The sequence below is a fragment of the Carassius carassius genome, chromosome 27 (genome assembly GCF_963082965.1).
Source record: "Carassius carassius chromosome 27, fCarCar2.1, whole genome shotgun sequence".
NCBI classification, from domain to species: Eukaryota; Metazoa; Chordata; class Actinopteri; order Cypriniformes; family Cyprinidae; genus Carassius; species Carassius carassius.
Window position 1 is genome coordinate 26,263,706 of NC_081781.1, and position 20,102 is coordinate 26,283,807.

The window sequence follows — 20,102 nt, forward strand, 5'->3', positions numbered from 1 at the left end:
TGAATCTTGTATGATTTTTTTTTTTTAAATATCGATTTTTCGTTTTTGAGAATCGATACAGTCTTGCAAACGTGAATCAATATTTTCTTACACCCCTAATAAATAACATATCAAATGTTAAAAGTGAGACATTTATTGTCAAATAAGTGAGACAGATATTGGCTCATTTTGGATTTCATGAGAGCTACACATTCCAAAAAAGTTGGGACAGGTAGCAATAAGAGGCCGGAATAGTTAAATGTACATATAAGGAACAGCTGGAGGACCAATTTGCAACTTATTAGGTCAATTGGCAAAATGATTGGGTATAAAAAGAGCCTCTCAGAGTGGCAGTGTCTCTCAGAAGTCAAGATGGGCAGAGGATCACCGATTCCCCCAATGCTGCGACAAAAGATAGTGGAGCAATATCAGAAAGGAGTTTCTCAGAGAAAAATTGCAAAAAGATTTGAAGCTATCATCATCTACAGTGCATAATATCATTCAAAGAGTCAGAGAATTTGGAACAATCTCTGTGCGTAAAGGTCAAGGCTGGAAAACCATACTGGATGCCCGTGATCTTTGGGCCCTTAGACGGCACTGCATGACATACAGGAATGCTAATGTAATGGAAAACACAAGATGGGCTCAGGAATACTTCCAGAAATTGTCGGTGAACACAATCCACAGTGCCATTTGCCGTTGCCAGCTAAAGCTCTATAGGTCAAAAAAGAAGCCATATCTAAACGATCTATGATCCAGAAGCGCAGGTGTTTTCTCTGGGCCAAGGCTCATTTAAAATGGACTGTGGCAAAGTGGAAAACTGTTCTGTGGTCAGACGAATCAAAATTTGAAGTTCTTTTTGGAAAACTGGGACGCCATGTCATCCGGAGTAAAGAGGACAAGGACAACCCAAGTTGTTATCAGCGCCAGAACCCTGCATCTCTGATGGTATGGGGTTGCATGAGTGCATGTGGCATGGGCAGCTTACACATCTGGAAAGGCACCATCAATGCTGAAAAGTATATCCAAGTTCTAGAACAACACATGCTCCTATCCAGACATTGTCTCTTTCAGGGAAGACCTTGCATTTTCTGACAATGCCAAACCACATAATGCATCAATTACAACATCATGGCTGCATAGGAAGAGGATCCAGGTACTGAAATGGCCAGCCTGCAGTCCAGATCTTTCACCCATATAAAAACTTTGGCACATCATAAAGAGCAAGATGTGACCGAGAAGACCTAAGACAGTTGAGCAACTAGAAGCACATTCATATTCCTAAACTTGAGCAACTTGTTTCCTCTGTCCCCAGACGTTTGCAGACTGTTATAAAAAGAGGAGATGCCACACAGTGGTAAACATGGTCTTGTCCCAACTTTTTTGAAATGTGTTGATGCCAGGAAATTTATTATTTTTTCCCTTAAAATAATACATTTTCTCAGTTTAAACATTTGATCTGTCATCTATGTTGTATTCTGAATAAAATATTGAAATTTGAAACTTTCACATCAAGTTGGCTTGAGAAAGCCAACTTACTGAAATCCTATTTAAACTTATTATTATTATTAAGTTGGCTTGAGAAAGCCAACTTACTGATATTCTACTTAAACTCATTAAGTTGGCTTGAGAAAGCCAACTTACTGATATTGTATTTAAACTTCTTATTATGTTGGCTTGGCAACAAGCCAACATACTGTTATGCTATTTAAACTTCTTATTGTCATTCAATGGGAATGTGTAATAATAATAATAAGTTTAAATTTAAAAAATTAAAGAAGTTTAAAGTTAAAAATAATAAGAAGAAGTTTAAATAGCATAACAGTATGTTGGCTTGTTGCCAAGCCAACATACTGTTATGCTATTTAAACTTCTTATTATTATTTTTCTGAGACTAAACGTATCTCCTCCTAGGGCTTTCAAGCCACAAGCCTCAAACTCGGCAGACACCTGCAGCATAGGGTGCTTTATGCTATATCTTTTCAGACTGATCAAACTTATAAATTTCCCATAGACTTCCATTGTCTGAGAAAAATCGTGCCCCTACTGTTGCAATACCCGGGAGAGGAGGGAGGAGTCTGTTTAGTTTCACTTTTAAATCGGTTAAAAAGCAGGCGGCAAGGAAGTCGACCGGAAGTTGAAATCGGCCGGGTGCCGCCATCTTGTAGCAGAACTTCACTTGCGTTAGCATCCCATTGACCTCCCATTCATTTTGGCGTCACTTTGACAGCGAATAACTTTACATCTGAGGCGTTTAAAGACTCCATTTGTCCATTATTTATTTCTAAAGATACACGACAATGTATAAAGGGCTCCATTACCTTCTTTGTTACATTATGGCCCCGTAGAAACAGTTTTTGTAAAAATAGGCTAACGATTGCGTCATAACCACTGGACTCTCTGTCGCATTACCGTACAGACAGGAGGGGAAGCTCGCAGGCAATTAACTTAATATGGCGTACTGGCATTACATTTTAAAATACTATACAAAATAATTAATCAGAATACTTACTCCTGCTCACTCACGCCAAAGAACTCCCCGCTCAAGCTTGCCGTCTCTGCAAGATTAACGATGGCAGTTTGCACGCACAGTTACTAGAAGATTTACATCTGTCAGACAGGTTGCTGACGTCATCAAGCTTAGTTTGAGTCTGCGCGTCAGAAACGGAAGTGTTAAAAATAGCTAAAAACGGGCTTCACTTGTCTCAATTGACAGGCACGTGCACACATAGACATTAAAGGGGGCTTGAGCACCTGCCCTTTTTATTCCTGGAGAGAAAGTGCCCATTTTTCTGGGATGCTTTTTTTTTATTTTTGAAAAATAATAAATATTTCTGTTTGCACACAGCTTCCCTGTCAAACAAATATATTTATTGAAATATAGTATCTAAATATCAGGTCAGGAGTTCTGAAGCGCTCCCTCTCCCCCGATTGTTAAACCCGATTGTATTGCTTCCACTAAAGAAAATAGTCCGCTCCGTCTCTACGGTTAGAATCCTGTGAGTCCATAGCAACGCTCAGTTTTTCATGGCAACGGTCTGTCATACTCCGCACAGCGGTCTGTTGGTTATAACAGACCGCATTCTGCATTGGAATTCAACCAAGCCATGTAATAAAATAAGTTAATAAAATAAGCATTTATTACCACCAGGTGATATGCTTTAGTTATTTTGTTTATCCTATTTACCTGCATTTCCCTGTCAATTAGATGCAAATGTGCGCATTTTAACTAGTTGACGCCTAATTTGCATACAGAACGTCCCCAGTTATTGACTTACATCAAGAGTCTTTCCCCCTGAAATTTAGAAATCTAAATTGGTGAATTTAGAAGAAATCTACAGATGCAAACAGATGGAGGATACACTCTAAAAAATGTAGTAAATCTGAGTAACTGCATCTGGTACATTAATAAATAAAACTGAGTAGAAATAAGTTAACATTAAACTTTAAAAATAATAAAATTTATAAATTAAATATTTAAGTAATTTAACTTTTTTTATTTCCTCGAAACCTTTATAAAATAGTATTCCATACCACCACAAATACATACATGACATTGGCTTTTATTGAATTTTAAGTTTAATTTTAAAGTGTGATGTATTCTGATAACACCAAAATAATTAAAACGTTGTAGTGCCTTGTGCAAAAATAAACAAATTATTAGTAAAACACGCCCCTCTGTTTGATGCAGTTATTTAGGTTATTCTAAATATGAAGAGTTCAGATGAAAAAGTGCCATCTGAAATTTCCTTCAGTAATGATCATTTTTTAATCAAGCTTGTATGTTTATGTACTTATTTCACATTACTGGCAATGAAAATTACCTATTAATTGTCATTTAAGTTAAATTACTGAACTTAAATACGAGCTTGAAAAAAAAAGCTCATAAGAAATTTTCAGATGGCACTTAGAGGCTTTTGCATCTGAACTCTTCATATATACTTGAAACTAGTAGCATAGAAAATGTTTTCCAAACATGCACATTGTGGAATGGTTTCCTTTGCTGCTCTATAAACCTAGTGAATACTAAGGAGACCATGGTTTCTGTGAACTGATTATTTTGTAGACATCTTTTGAAAATGAAACAATTGCGTGAGTTTGAGGAAGATAAAATTAATTAACTTTTTAAATTGTTTTTTTTTTAAAGGAAGTCAGAGTTGCGTTAATATATATATATATATATATATATATATATATATATATATATACTTTTGTTTAAAAAAAAAAAACTAATTATGAGAAGTGCCCTTTCTTTCACTTGAGCCCCTGCCCCTCAAAATGTCTGTGCACGTCCCTGTCAATTGAGTTCCAATGGGGTCGCTGTGTCCATTTCTTTTACTGTCTATGTTAAAAATACAAGTAAATAATACAATTTCCTTCAAACTGACAAGCTAAATCAACATATCTGATTATTACAGGGGTTAGGGCTCATTAATAATTTATTTCTGGGCAGAGAGCAGTCAAAAAGACGAGAGAAAAATCACTGCTGGTTAGCTCAGGCATTGTCTCCACGGAGCTCACGACGAGCGAATTTATTCTTATTTAAGACCTTTAAAAATAAAATATTACGGCGATTTCACGCAATCTACCCGTTAGAACACACCAAGAGCTACATTCAGACGTTTCTGAACTGTTTAAAGTAATAACATGATATATTCGCGGCAGCCAACTGCATTTCTCTGAACACTTGAAGTCCACATAGAGAATTTACAGCCTTTTACATTAAAACACTGCAGCGAAACGGCACAAAAAACAATTAGAAGAATATATTATACACATGAAAATGAGTGTTTATATGTGCTTGTGAGATTTTCTCTGTCAGGCTGAATGTCACATCGATTGCTCACCGCTGCATAACATGGTAAAGCAGGGAACTACACTGCGACCAAAATGGTCGCATATGCGACCTTTTGAAATGCCATTGCGACCCAAATCTTTATGGGGTCGCAAATGTATCACTGATTATTTTTGTACCTACTTATGTGTAACATGCTAGTAATGCTAACAGCATGCTAGTAACTTGCTAATCATGCTAGAAACATGCTAGCAGCATGTTAATCATGCTAGAAACATGCTAGAAACATGGTAGAGACATGCTAGTCATGCTAACAACATGCTATTTGCATGCTAATCATGCTAGAAACATGCTAGTCGCATGCTAGTCATGGTAGAAACATGGTAGCGACATGCTAGTCAATGCTAACATGCTAGTAACTTGCTAATCATGCTAGAAACATGGTAGCAGCATGCTATGCTAGCAACATGCTAATTATGCTAGCAAACATGCTAATCATGCTAGAAACATGCTAGCGACATGCTAGAAACATGCTAGCAACATGCTAATCATGCTAGCAACATGCTAGTCGCATGCATTCTTTCTGTCAAACTAATCTATCTATCATTCTTTCTAACTAATCTATCTGTCATTCTAACTAATATATCTTTCTTTCTTTCAACTAATCTATCAATCTAACTTTAAACTATAAACTTCTAACTTCTTCAGACTTCTTCAAACTTTCTGGTCAGGCTTTCTCAAGCCAAATTAAAGTTTGTCTCAAACTTTTTTTTTCTAGTTGCATTCTGTTTTTATTCACAATTTGTACAGTGTCCCAACTTTTTTGGAATCAGGTTTGTATGTTGGAGACCGTCATCAACCTGTTGTCCTGGTCCTGGACCCTGACTGGATGCCTGCTGGTTGGTGGAATGACTGGCTGCAGCCGATTGTTGGAAAAGGTTGGCTGGATACAGACCCCACGGCATTCCATAGTACTGAGGAGGGACTACAGTTGGACCTATGGAAAAACACGAGCTTTAAACTGAGGACTCCATATTTAAGATCTCAGGATTGTCTATAGCATACTTGATATTTATAAAGCGTGTACATGTGTATACCTGCAAGTGTTGCAGCTGCTGTTAATCCTGCAGCGGTGTAAGGGTCTGCTCCAGGGGGGGCAGCATTGATGATGTAAGGGTTTGGCACAAACGCAGGTGCAAGGCCTACTGGAACAACAAGCCATATTCATTTCAAAGACGGCCTGCACAATGAAATTAAACCATTAAACACTCAATTATTTAACTTTTAGTGTGTCTTCTTTTGCCTTTTTAAAACAAAACAAAATATTATGGATGAAAACAAGATATAGGAGACAGTGTGTCTCTGGATGAAAATACAAGTCTGAAAGTAATAATGTTACCAAGGTGTTGCTGTTGGGCTGCAGCAAGGGCGTACTGTTGCTGCTGTGCTGCGGTCAACTGATGAACTGTAAGATGACTGGATCTCTGGAACAACTAGAAAAACAAACAAACAAAAATACATACTGCATCTTTTTACTAAAAAAAAGTAACCGACCAATTTATTGCATTGCTGATTTTATCAGCTGATATGAGCCTGTTGCAGATATATCTGCATCGGCTTATGTGCCACATATATGCCACCGATATGAATTTTTTTTTTTGCTGAACATATGACAGAAAAAAAAATGCTTGCCAATGGTGTAATTAATTTGTGCTTCATTTGCCGCGTTTACACCAAAATTACCCGGAACATTTGTACCAGGAACTTTTTTCCCCCATGAACTGTTTCCCCCCAGACCTGTTGCTTTCTGCATTTCCACCGTGGTCTAAAGTACCGTGAAGATTAGGCAAATACTGGTGATGGAGGGTCTGTGCGCGTTTATCAATACAAAGTACGCACATTTCGGACTTGCATCCTCGGTAGTTTGGACTTTGCACATTCGACTCGGAGTGTGATGTCCACTACGATGCAAATCCGGTAATTTTGCATACAGCAGCATACTTGATAACATCAGTCAGCTCGCCTCGGCTACTGCAATTTTCCTCACTGTAGATTTACAAAAAAAATAATAGGATATCAAATAACACTGCCTCCTTTCGTCTTCCGTGTGTCATGTCATTACATTATTTCTGCATCACTGCACATGCACAGTCCATTAAGTTTCGTGGTTCAATCCGATTGAGTATTTACATGCACGCGCAATCGTATCAGAAGAGGAATGAACCACCCCCATCAATCCTATCTAAATTTCAGTCAGATGGAGCTCAATCGGATTGATTAAGGTGATTAGATTAGATTAGATTAGATTAAACTTTGTTGTCACTGCACATGTAAGGTACAAGGCAACGAAATGCAGTTAGCATCTAACCAGAAGTGCAATAAACAGTCCATGATCAGGGTGAGAGGAGTTCTTGAGAATGCTGCGAGTTCGACATGGACAGCGTTTCCTCTGGATGTCCTCAACAGCAGTAAGTGGTTTCCCTGTGATGTGTTGGGCAGTTTTCATCACCCTCTGCAGTGCCTTGCGGTTAGCCACTGAGCAGTTCCCATGCCAGACAGGGATGCAACTGGTCACGATGCTCTCGATCGTACACTGGTAAAAGTTCACCAGGATGGCAAAAAGACAGCTGGTTCTTCTTCAGTGTCCTGAGGAAGAAAAGGTGCTGGTGAGCCTTCTTGACCAGGCTGGAGGTGTTTGTAGTCCAGGACAGGTCCACTGAGATGGTGGTTCCCAGGAACATGAAGCTGGAGACACGTTCAACAACCATCCCGTTAATGTGGATGAGGTCATGCATGCTTCCTTTCTTCTTCCTGAAGTCCACAATGAGCTCCTTTGTCTTACTGGTGTTAAGGAGCAGGTTATTGTCAGCGCACCATGTTGACTTCCCTGTAGGCAGTCTCATCGTTGTTACTGATGAGGCCAATCACCGGGGTGTCGTCTGCAAACTTAATGATTGAGTTGGATCCATGCACAGGCATGCAGTAATGGGTGTAAAGGGAGTAAAGGAATGGGCTCAGCACAAAGCCCTGTGGTATACCGGTGTTAAGTGTGATGGTGGTGGAGTGGGTGTGGTCTGACCTAACATGCTGAGGTCTGTTGGTCAGAAAGTCCATAATCCAGTTGCAGAGGGAGTTGTTAATGTCCAGGTCTCCACGTTTTGTGGTCAGCTTGGAGGGAATGACTGTGTGAAATGCTGAACTGAAGTCAATGTCAATGTCAATGTCACCTTTATTTATATAGCGCTTTAAACAAAGTACATTGCGTCAAAGCAACTGAACAACATTCATTAGGAAAACAGTGTCAATAATGCAAAAATGATAGTTAAAGGCAGTTCATCATTGGATTCAGTTATGTCATCTCTGTTCAGTTAAATAGTGTCTGTGCATTTATTTGCAATCAAGTCAACGATATCGCTGTAGATGAAGTGTCCCCAACTAAGCAAGCCAGAGGTGACAGCGGCAAGGAACCGAAACTCCATCGGTGACAGAATGGAGAAAAAAACCTTGTGAGAAACCAGGCTCAGTTGGGGGGCCAGTTCTCCTCTGACCAGACGAAACCAGTAGTTCAATTCCAGACTGCAGCAAAGTCAGATTGTGCAGAAGAATCATCTGTTTCCTGTGGTCTTGTCCTGGTGCTCCTCTGAGACAAGGTCTTCACAGGGGATCTGTATCTGGGGCTCTAGTTGTCCTGGTCTCCGCTGTCTTTCATGGATGTAGAGGTCCTTTCTAGGTGCTGATCCACCATCTGGTCTGGATACGTACTGGATCCGGGTGACTGCAGTGACCCTCTGATCTGGACACAGACTGGATCTGGTGGCCACGGTGACCTCGGAACAAGAGAGAAACAGACAAATATTAGCGTAGATGCCATTCTTCTAATGATGTAGCAAGTACATAGGTTGTTATGGGAAGTGTTTCCGGTTCCGGTTCACCTAATTAATGCAGCCTAAAAACCCTTTAACGGATTTGGATAATAAAAGCATATTCGTATGTTATGTGTATGCCAGGTTAAAGAGATGGGTCTTTAATCTAGATTTAAACTGCAAGAGTGTGTCTGCCTCCCGAACAATGTTAGGTAGGTTATTCCAGAGTTTGGGCGCCAAATAGGAAAAGGATCTGCCACCTGCAGTTGATTTTGATATTCTAGGTATTATCAAATTGCCTGAGTTTTGAGAACGTAGCGGAAGTAGAGGATTATAATGTAAAAGGAGCTCATTCAAATACTGAGGTGCTAAACCATTCAGGGCTTTATAAGTAATAAGCAATATTTTAAAATCTATGCGATGCTTGATAGGGAGCCAGTGCAGTGTTGACAGGACCGGGCTAATATGGTCATACTTCCTGGTTCTAGTAAGAACTCTTGCTGCTGCATTTTGGACTAGCTGTAGTTTGTTTACTAAGCGTGCAGAACAACCACCCAATAAAGCATTACAATAATCTAACCTTGAGGTCATAAATGTTATCAAACTGTTTTCCTTAACCTTCCTTAAGCGTAAAGGAGCAACTTTATTTAAAGTGCTAGAAAAGAGAGAGTCCATAGTTTCTGTTACATCATCAAGTTGTTCTGAGGTTTTGGATATGCTAAGGAATTTGGATACATCAGGAAGATAACTTAAAAAGCAGTCTTTTGTGTTAGAAGTGATGGTTCTTCCATACTTGTAACAAGAAGTAGAATTTACAATTTTGGCTATATGAATTTTGCAAAGAACTAAATAATGATCTGAGATATCATCACTTGGCTGAATAATTTCAACACCATCAACATCAATTCCATGTGACAGTATTAAATCTAGAGTATGATTTCGACAATGAGTAGGTCCTGAAACGTGTTGTCTAACACCAATAGAGTTCAGAATGTCTATAAATGCTGATCCCAATGCATCGTTTTCATTATCAACATGGATATTAAAATCACCAACTATTAAAACTTTATCTGCAGCCAGAACTAACTCGGATGTAAAATCACCAAACTCTTTAATAAAGTCTGTATGGTGCCCTGGTGGCCTGTATACAGTAGCCAGTACAAACATAACAGGGGATTTATCATTAACATTTGTTTCTTTGGATAATGTTATATAAAGTACCATTACTTCAAACGAGTTATACTTGTAGCCTGCCCTCTGAGAAATCCTGAAAACGTTGTTATAAATTGAAGCAACACCTCCACCTTTGCCTTTTAGAAGGGGCTCATGTTTATAACAGTAATCTTGGGGGGTGGACTCATTTAAAATAATGTAATCATCAGGTTTTAGCCAGGTTTCTGTCAAACAGAGTACATCTATATTATGATCAGTGATCATATTATTTACAAAAAGTGTTTTCGTAGAAAGGGATCTGATATTCAATAAGCCAAGCTTTATCATTTGTTTATCCATATTGCTTCTGTTTTTTATTTGTTGAACCTCAATTAAATTGTTAATCTTAACTTGGTTTGGACGTTTTTTGTATTTTCTAGTTCGGGGAACAGACACAGTCTCTATAGTGTGATATCTAGGTGAAAAAGTCTCTATGTGCTGAGAATTAACTGACCTCTGTGACGGGAGGCAGCTAGCAGACGGTCGATTTAGCCAGTCTGTCTGCTTCCTGACCTGGGCCCCAGTTAGTCAAGTAAAAACACTAAGACTATTTGCCATATTTCTAGAGAGAAGAGTGGCGCCACCCCAGGAGGGATGAAGACCATCTCTTTTAAACAGGTCAGGTCTGCCCCAAAAGCTCGTCCAATTGTCTATGAAACCTATGTTATTCTGTGGGCACCACTTAGACATCCAGCCATTGAGTGATGACAATCTGCTATGCATCTCATCACCACGGTAAGCAGGGAGGGGACCAGAGCATATTACAGTGTCTGACATCGTGCTTGCAAGTTCACACACCTCTTTAATGTTATTTTTAGTGATCTCCGACTGGCGAAGTCGAACATCATTAGCGCCGGCATGAATAACAATCTTACTGTATTTACGTTTAACATTAGCCAGCACTTTTAAATTTGCCAAGATGTCAGGCGCTCTGGCTCCCGGTAAACATTTGACTATGGAGGCTGGTGTCTCTATATTCACGTTCTGTACAATAGAATCACCAATAACTAGAGCACTTTCATCAGGTTTCTCAGTGGGTGCATCACTGAGTGGGGAGAACCTGTTTAATGTTTTGATCGGAACAGAAGAGCGGTGTTTTGACCCACGACTACGCTGCCTCACCGTCACCCAGTTGCCCTGCTGCTGGGGCTCTGTTTCCGGAACCGAACAATGTACAGGAATCCCTGAGCTAGACGCATCCAAAGCCGTATCTAGAGCCCTAACATTTTTACTGTCCTCAATTAAAGTTTGGATGCGTGTCTCTAATTCTGAAATCTTCTCTGTCATTCTAACTATTTCCCTGCATTTATCACATATGAATCCCTCATCAGCGACAGAGATAGATAAACTGTACATGTGGCAAGAGGTGCAAGAAACAATGATAGGAGAAGCCATTACTCACCGTGCTTGATGAAAATTCTTACTGCGGTTGTTTGATGAACTTGTGAAAAACTGGAGCGAGGGAGAGGAGAAAAAAAAAAAAACAGCCAACAAACAACATCCTAAAGTCAACAAACAACATCCTAACATACGTGTTGTTATTGTCCAAGTGTGTGAGTGCAGAATGCAGCACTGTACATACTGCATCCTCTGTGCTCCTATTTCTGTGGTAGCCAAATTGGTGAGGGGTCCAGTGTGGGTGGGAGACAGTCCTTGAGGTGTGTGCTAGGACCAGTCGCTCAAAGCACTTCATATTGATGGGTGTGAGTGCTATGGGGCGATAGTCATTCAGGCACATTGGGGAGGAGTGTTTCAGTACTGGCACAATGGATGTGGATTTAAAACATGGCACAGTTGCTTGGGTGAGGGACAGGTTAAAAATGTCTGTGAAGACCCTTGCAAGCTGCTCTGCACACATCCAGGAATGCCGTCCGGCCCAGCAGCCTTGTGTGCGTTTATCCGGCTCAGTGCAGTGTGCAGTGCAGGGTCTGAGTTGGAAGGGTCTGAGCCTTTTTGATGCCCCTCCTCAGGTTAGCCCTGGATTTCCTGTTGGCCTGAGCGTCATTTGACCTGAAGGTGGTGTTGCGGGCTTTCAGCAGAAGTCGCACCTCCTTGTTAATCCATGGCTTCTGATTAGGGTATGTTGTGATCTGTTTTTCTGTTGTAACACTGTCAATGGTGGTGTTGATGTAGTCCAGTACAGAAGAGGTATAGATATCCAAATTTTTGAGTAATTACATAATCAGCCATATCCAGTGTTCAAAACTATCACCTTAATTTAGCCCGATTCTCAACGGTTACCTTATAATCATGTTTTCTAATTTGAGTGGTACTCAATCGATGTATATTCAACAATATAATGTTGAAATAAAAGATTGATCCACTTCACTCGCTATTCTGTTCTCCGAGTTCAGAAACTTTTTTGTTTGTTTGTTAACAATTCAATAATAATAAGCAACATATCTTATATCTGATATAAACTAGGATAATTTAATGATGTTAAGTACACGTCTCGAATGAAGACTATGTTTAAAGCAATATTTTAATACCCAAATTCACAGAAATATTGCTTTGTATGAACAAAGAGACCCACTAACTCGACAGCAAAAACTAGGAAACACAACGTAAAAGGCCCTAAGCGTAAGACCAAGCCATTGCAATTAGGATGGTGAAAACTGCGTTAAACAGATTCAAACAGAAAGAGCTAACAAAATCATGGAAACATATCGTTCTGGTTTCAAAGTGTAATGCTATGAAAACCATTGCGGTTTATATCTATTTATATGTGTGTGTGTGTGTGTGTGTGTGAAAACCGTGTGGTTTGAAAGAAAAATGTTTTAGCTTATATATGTGATTTTACTACAAACTATAAGCATTCTAACTAAGAAACATAATATGTTTTTATTTATTTTTTATTTTCCAACCAAACCGGTTGTTCGCAGTTAAAAAGTCATAAGAATGTTTATTGTGTTTTGAAAAGAAAGTAAGGTATGATATATAAATAATAATTTTTTATCATCAACCACAATGCGTTTATGAGGTTATGTATTTCTTCTGCTTCATGTATGCAACGGTTACCATACACACATTCAAGAGAAATGCATAAACTCAATTGTTTTAAACAATCTAAACCATTTAGTCTGTCATTAAAAACCGCTTACATTTTTTTTCTTCACGCATCTATTTTCATCTGTCTCTGGACTCTTGCTAAAAACATTTGAGTGCTGACATGAATCCTACATGAAAGCTAAAAAATAATACTTTAAACTATTTTAAATAGCATGGTTAACAACACCATTTGTAAAGTGAGAAAGGACGTCTAATCTATTGTATAAATTTCTGTGAGACATTTGTAGCAACAAACACTTTTGGTTTCAAAGAAAACTTATGACAACTCATTTTCAATCTAACATAGGTATTTTCGTGTTTGTGACCTATTTTGTTTGTTTGTGTATTTATGTACTTGTTTGAGTGTATATTTGTATTTATTTTGTTTGCATGTTCATGTTTTCTGTATGTTTACGTGTGTGTGTGTGTGTGTGTGTGTGTGTGTGTTTATGATTGTATGGTTGTGTGTGTACTTGTTTGCATTCTCAGTACGTTTATGTTGAGGTTAATATTTTGTTAAACAACATTTTTCTATGGTCTGACTTGTTAAAAGATTTCACATCCTTTTGACCAGTAAATGAACTTTCAGCTAACCTCGTGATCACAGGACTAAGCCATAAAGTTGAAATTGTCACCCTTTGATCACTGAATACACAAAAAAATTTGAACTTTAGCTGACCTGCAGCACACCATTTACAACACCAGAACCCCGGCAATACTAATTCGATTACAGTTGAGTTGCAAACCCGAAAACCTTTAGATATTTTACAATCTTCGCTGACATGGTCGTAACAGTAAACACAAAGACATCAGATGCCAGACGCGTTTCTACGCACTACTTGAGATGAAATTATTTAGCCTTTCCTGTAATGTTGTAAAAGTTTAGACGTTTTACGATACAAATGATAAGTCTTTGGCAAGAGAACTGAGAGACTTTACAAAACATTTCACTCCTGTTTAATATTTGTGTATGCCTAAACGCATGTTTTAATTGATATAGCAATGATAGAAGTTAATATTGACAAAATAAAAGACGTATTCAAGGATTTAGGTTAGCCTACTGAAGTAAGTGTGAGTGACTTATTAAAATTTTCGTTCACACTCTGTACATCATAAAACAAAATAAATGTAAAATAAATAAAACAACACTTAAGAAAAAATAAAAAATAAAATATATATATAAAGAAAATGTAGGGCAGTAACAGATTTTCACATTAAGAAACCAAAGAACTCTAATGTAGAATACAAAAATCTTGCTTTGGGACTTTTCATTCCTTTTAACGTCTCCAAATAAATCACAAATTTCCTCTTTAAGTACCACTAAACGTGGGGGGATTTTGAAAAACATACATTTATGAATGTACAATTTCATACCAGAAGTTGATATTGACAAAATATCTTATTTATAAGAGGAAAAACATCTGTCTGGACTTTGTGTTAAATGTGATCTTCCTGAAACCGTTGAACCTATTTTAATAAAATGTAAAAGATATGACAACGAAAGTTTACAACTTACAGAAGCACTTAATATAGAAATAAATCAGATCTAATTTTAGAATTTGTTAAATAAAGATGTGACTATAGAAATGTTTCACAGATCAAGTATCTCAAAGAGTTGATAAACAGTATTTAAAGAATCACTACTAAGTTTATTATTATCATTCATTTTATTTTTGTATTTCTTTTATCTATTATGTTTGAGTTAGTTTTCATTAAGGTCAATGCTCCACACTCCTGCACTGTGGGTGGCGGTAAATCCACCTAAAGCTTTGCGTGAAAGAGGAAGAAGGAGTGGTTTGAGTGGGACCGGATGTATGCATTCTGAGTGTGTAAGCGGTGCTGGGAGGTTGTTTTACCGGAAGCTTCGCAAACTCTGCCGGAGGATCTTTTTTTCTTTCGTTTAACTCTCTGTCAGTAACAGTCTACTCTAGATTTTTTAAATGGTAGTTAGTGGTAGAGTATGACATAGTTTTGACAATTATCTTGTGCTGGTGTTTTAAAGACGAGGTCTGATGTATTTTCTTTGAGATCAGCGTAAATGCCTACCATCTTTTTTCTTTTGTTTTAACTTTTTCTAACATCGTGACAAACACCAACTTTTCTGGTTTGTATCGTTTCTTTACATTCGCTTCTTTTTTTAGTATGAGGTAAGGTACAAATGCTAAAACTCTGTTACCTATTTTTCTAACTGGTAACAAAACAGCTTTTTAAATTGTAATACTACAAGCGCTCACATCTTTTTCACGTGTTGCTTAACAAAACGTATCTGTTAGTTTTTGACTTTAGTTGTTTTAGATAAATAACCAGTAACCTAGTTTTCTTTTTATTTAATTTGTAACAACTTTAACACCGTTTTTACACTTCCAAGTACGAAAAAAAACGACCATTAAATTTTATCCGTCATTGTTTCCATTTCTTATGCATTTATAACCTTTTTCATTGAAATACACTGTGTACTTAAAACCTTAATAAAAACTTCCCTTATACCATTTTCACGATTTCACATTTTAATGTTTAAAAAAAGCACATAGCTTCCCAACACACAAAAAAAAACTTTTTCCCCTCCCTAACCAAAATTCCTTCTTAGGTTCAGAAGTTCATATTTAGGTCACTGGGGTGTACAGGGAGGGGAGGGGGGTGTACAAACAGGTGTCCAGAACAGATGGCTTTTATGACCCTCATCAATCAAATTTTTGGAGACAAGGCAGCCTTTACCCTCTCTATTACACTAAATGTTCGCTGGATGAACAGATTAGTTGATGGGACTTCCGGTTTTGCCATGTATTGGAGAGACGCGTAGTGTAAGAGCTCCGACTTAAAATTCACAATTATTTTTCATAACACTATATTGGGGGCTGGTTCGTTTTCTTTACGCTACTTTTGTTCTTGGTTACTTGTTCCTAATGAGTAAAGGTACACGAGCTGGCTGTAAAAACAACCCTCATAGCATATAATCCTCTACGTCCGTTCCGTTCTCAGAACTCAGGCAATTTGAAATACCTAGAATATCAAAATCAACTGCAGGCGGCAGATCCTTTTCCTATTTGGCGCCTAAACTCTGGAATAACCTACCTAACATTGTTCGGGAGGCAGACACACTCTTGCAGTTTAAATCTAGATTGAAGACCCATCTCTTTAACCTGGCTTACACATAACATACTAATATGCTTTTAATATCCAAATCCGTTAAAGGATTTTTAGGCTGCATTAATTAGGTAAACCGGAAACACTTCCCATAACACCCTATGTACTTGCTACATCATTAGAAGAATGGCATCTACGCTAATATTTGTCTGTTTCTCTCTTATTCCGAGGTCACCGTAGCCACCAGATCCAGTCTGTATCCAGATCAGAGGGTCACTGCAGTCACCCGGATCCAGTACGTATCCAGACCAGATGGTGGATCAGCACCTAGAAAGGACCTCTACTGCCTTGAAAGTCAGCCGAGACCAGGACAACTAGAGCACCAGATACAGATCCCCTGTAAAGACCTTGTCTCAGAGGAGCACCAGGACAAGACCACAGGAAACCGATGATTCTTCTGCACAAGCTGACTTTGCTGCAGCCTGGAATTGAACTACTGGTTTCGTCTGGTCAGAGGAGAACTGGCCCCCCAACTGAGCCTGGTTTCTCCCAAGGTTTTTTTCTCCATTCTGTCACCGAAGGAGTTTCGGTTCCTTGCCGCTGTCACCTCTGGCTTGCTTAGTTGGGGTCACTTCATCTACAGCGATATCGTTGACTTGATTGCAAATAAATGCACAGACACTATTAACTGAACAGAGATGACATAACTGAATTCAATGATGAACTGCCTTTAACTATCATTTTGCATTATTGACACACTGTTTTCCTAATGAATGTTGTTCAGTTGCTTTGACGCAATGTATTTTGTTTAAAGCGCTATATAAATAAAGGTGACTTGACTTGACTAATGTCAAGGGCCTATTGTACAAACCCGGTGTTCGTTTTGCACATTTGCTGATCTTATGCTTGTCTTATTGGTGTTAAATTCAAGTTTGTCGGAGTCAACTCCACTACTTAATCAGTTGCGATAACGTTTTCTCTGGTGACTCGGCATGTCTAAGTGGACGAGTATCAGAAGGGTCTTTCTTTTGTTGTTTTTGAATATATTTGTGTTTTTGTTCTCTATGTTCTGGGGTTGTGTTTGATGGAGGATTATTTTATCTTATTTGGCTTTTAATTTTGTTTTTCACACGTTAACCGTCTTGATGCTAAAATAACATTTTTTTTTTTTCCCAATTTAGTTCATTATGTTCTCCTTTGCAGTTCTATGAATAAGCCCCCTGTTAACTCAAAGGGGGAGGGGTTGCGTGCAATATTAGAATCATTACATGGAATGTACATGGGTTAGGTGGCCAAATTAAATGTTCCAGAGTTTTTTCACATCTAAAAACACTGTCCTCTGATATTATATTTCTCCAGGAGACGCATTTGCATACAGGTGATCACATCAGATTGCGTAAACAATGGATTGGTCAAGTGTATCACTGTAGTTTTAATAGCAAATCCAGAGGTACTGCAATTTTGATACATAAAAGAGTTATGTTCTTAGCAAAGCAAGTAATCTCAGATCCTGAAGGACGCTTTGTAATTGTCAGCTGTGCTCTTTTCCATACCCCTATAGTTTTAGTAAATGTATATGCCCCTAATTGGGACAACCCTGCTTTTATGCGCACACTTTTCTCGAAAATCCCAAATCTTGATACCTATCACCTTATTTTTGGAGGGGACTTTAATTGTGTTATCGATAATAATCTGGATAAATCTGTGACTAAATCTACATCATCTTCCACTATGTCCAGGTCTTTAATTTCACTGACAAACCAAATAGGCTCTGTAGACCCCTGGCGCTTTTTACATCCTTCTGGTGCACACTAGAGAAAAACGAAAATACTTTATCAGGTTTACTCACAGATCGATTACCATATTTTCCGGACTATAAGTCGCACTTTTTTTCATAGTTTGGCTGGTCCTGCGACTTCAAAATTAATTTGACATGAACCAAAAGAAATGAACCAAGAGAAAACATTACCTTCCCCAGCCACGAGAGAGCGGTCTATGCTGCTCAGTACTCCTGTAGCCTACCACCCTCTCGCGGCTGTAGACGGTCATGTTTTCTCTCGGTTCCTGGTTCTAAATAAATGCGACATAGTCCAGTGCAACTTATAGTCCGAAAAAATACGGTACTTCTTTCTTGACAAAGCCCTACTTTCTTCAGTTATTTCTTCAGATTACTCAGCCATTGTTATTTCTGATCATGCCTCACATATGTTAGATATTTCCTTTTTACCTGCTTTTAAGAGCCAACATTAGCGGAAATTCAATGTAGGACTTCTTGCCAGAACTGATTTCTGTGAATTTTTATCCAAAAATATTGACTTTTTCCTTGAGACTAACAAAACTGAATCAGCCTCTGCTTCTCCTTTATGGGAGACATTTAAAGCGTTTATTCGTGGCAGAATAATTTCTTTCAGTGCTCACTTAGCTAAGATTTGAAAATCTTGTCTAATAATAATTTGCATGGTTCGATGTGATATGAGCTAATTAACTGATCATTAGATTTAAATCACCACTGGTAGTGCAATTTATTGCAATGCTTTTTCCTCAGTTGTTAAGAACAAACATTACTTTTTAGTTTATTGTAAGTTTTTGTTCAGATGACAATACCTGGTGAAAATTATAATTTGGGTCATATATTCCAAAACATACTAGAATCTGTGTTTCCGAAGTACAGGATCCACACAGGTGTGGTGACTGACAGCCACACATACACCTCAAAAGATTAGATTCATCCACGCTGGAGCCGTGCCGGGGCACAACCCAAGCAAGGGAGATTATTTTCTCAATTATGTCAACATAAACGATGTGTTCACAAAACATTCAGGAAAAAAGGCATTGTGTAAAAATTTATAATATGTACATTTATATAGTTGCCAGTGGTGACCTTGGTTGCAAATAGGGATATGCCGTATCAAATCTTCCTGTTGCAATTAATTGTTAATGCTTTTATCATGGTATAAAGGTATTACTATGGTATTGATATTTACATTTTAAAAAAGTGGTCATAATACTGTATAACAGGTTTTTTTTTTTCTTCTAACAAAAATAACTGAACATTTAAATACAATAAAGCAATACAGGAAAAAATTATAAAGTGAAAAGTTTTACACAGATTAAAGTGCAAAAGAACTATAAAGACTTTATAATTATAAAGACACTTTATAAAAAAACATCATTAGCTAACCATTAACATCCACAATGAGCAATAGCTACATTTGCAATAGAAGTCATTAATCTGTTATAAAATACAAGTCTTAGTTAATGTTAGCTCATTAAATAACACAGTTGCAACTTTAGAGTTTAACAATGTGTTATTAAAAATTGAAATACCTAAGATTAATGATTAATGAATGAAAGTGCCCACGATAATAACTTATAGCATATCGCATATTCATTACCATAAATTATCGCATAACAGAATACCTGCACATCTAATTGCAAATGCAACCATTTTTGTTGCAGCCTGGAGGCCTTTTTTTTTTTTTTTTTAATAAATCGCCACAATGTAGCTGGCAAGAAGGGCCAATAACTACTCCGTTATACTGGCAAAAAGATGCCCAGGTTGCAGCTTGTACCTTGGTTTCACTCCCTTCGATCATTACAATTCAATCACTGTAATAATTCAAGTCTCACCCACACATTATATCAGCCAGACACTCGGTTTCATTAAGTCATGTCATATCGATATGATAGAATATTCAGGACTTTTATTTTCAATTGCGTTTTCCACATGTGGACGCATAAAGTGTGACAATCCAAATGCAATTCCCGAACGCACAGTGACTGCCACATTTCAAATGAAAAAGTAAAGTCCATTTGCAAATGTATTTCCCATGTCTTACAAGTTATGAGCCTGTCATATTTAAATAGCAATATTAATTAACATTTGCTTTTTCCACGCTCTCTGCGTCATGCATGTAAGTAGGGGTGTAACGGTACGTGTATTCATACCGGACCGTTTCGGTGCAGGGCTTTTGGTCCGGTGCACGTGTGTACCGAATGACCGAATGCAATATTTTGTATGCGGAAAATAGGTACATTTTCGTGTTTCCAAACGAACATATTAAGTGGCGGAAGTCTCCGCGTTCAGCGCAAATCCCGCTCTGCAGCTGATCCTAAGACCG

The 20,102-nt window shown here is 38.0% G+C and overlaps 1 protein-coding gene across 9 annotated transcripts in view; it reads right to left on the minus strand.

The window, feature by feature from the left end:
* LOC132107082 (pumilio homolog 2-like) overlaps positions 1-20,102 on the minus strand; it is a 131,858-nt gene that overhangs the window by 74,915 nt on the left and 36,841 nt on the right. For 6 of the 9 annotated variants that reach the window (XM_059513267.1, XM_059513264.1, XM_059513263.1 and 3 more), the window contains exons 8-10: positions 6,174-6,267; positions 5,872-5,979; positions 5,635-5,771 (exon numbers count right to left, since the gene is read on the minus strand). In XM_059513267.1, coding sequence (XP_059369250.1) covers positions 5,635-5,771; positions 5,872-5,979; positions 6,174-6,267 — 339 coding nt within the window. The remainder of the gene's footprint in view (positions 1-5,634; positions 5,772-5,871; positions 5,980-6,173; positions 6,268-20,102) is intronic. The other 3 variants (XM_059513270.1, XM_059513269.1, XM_059513262.1) reach the window with 1 other exon arrangement.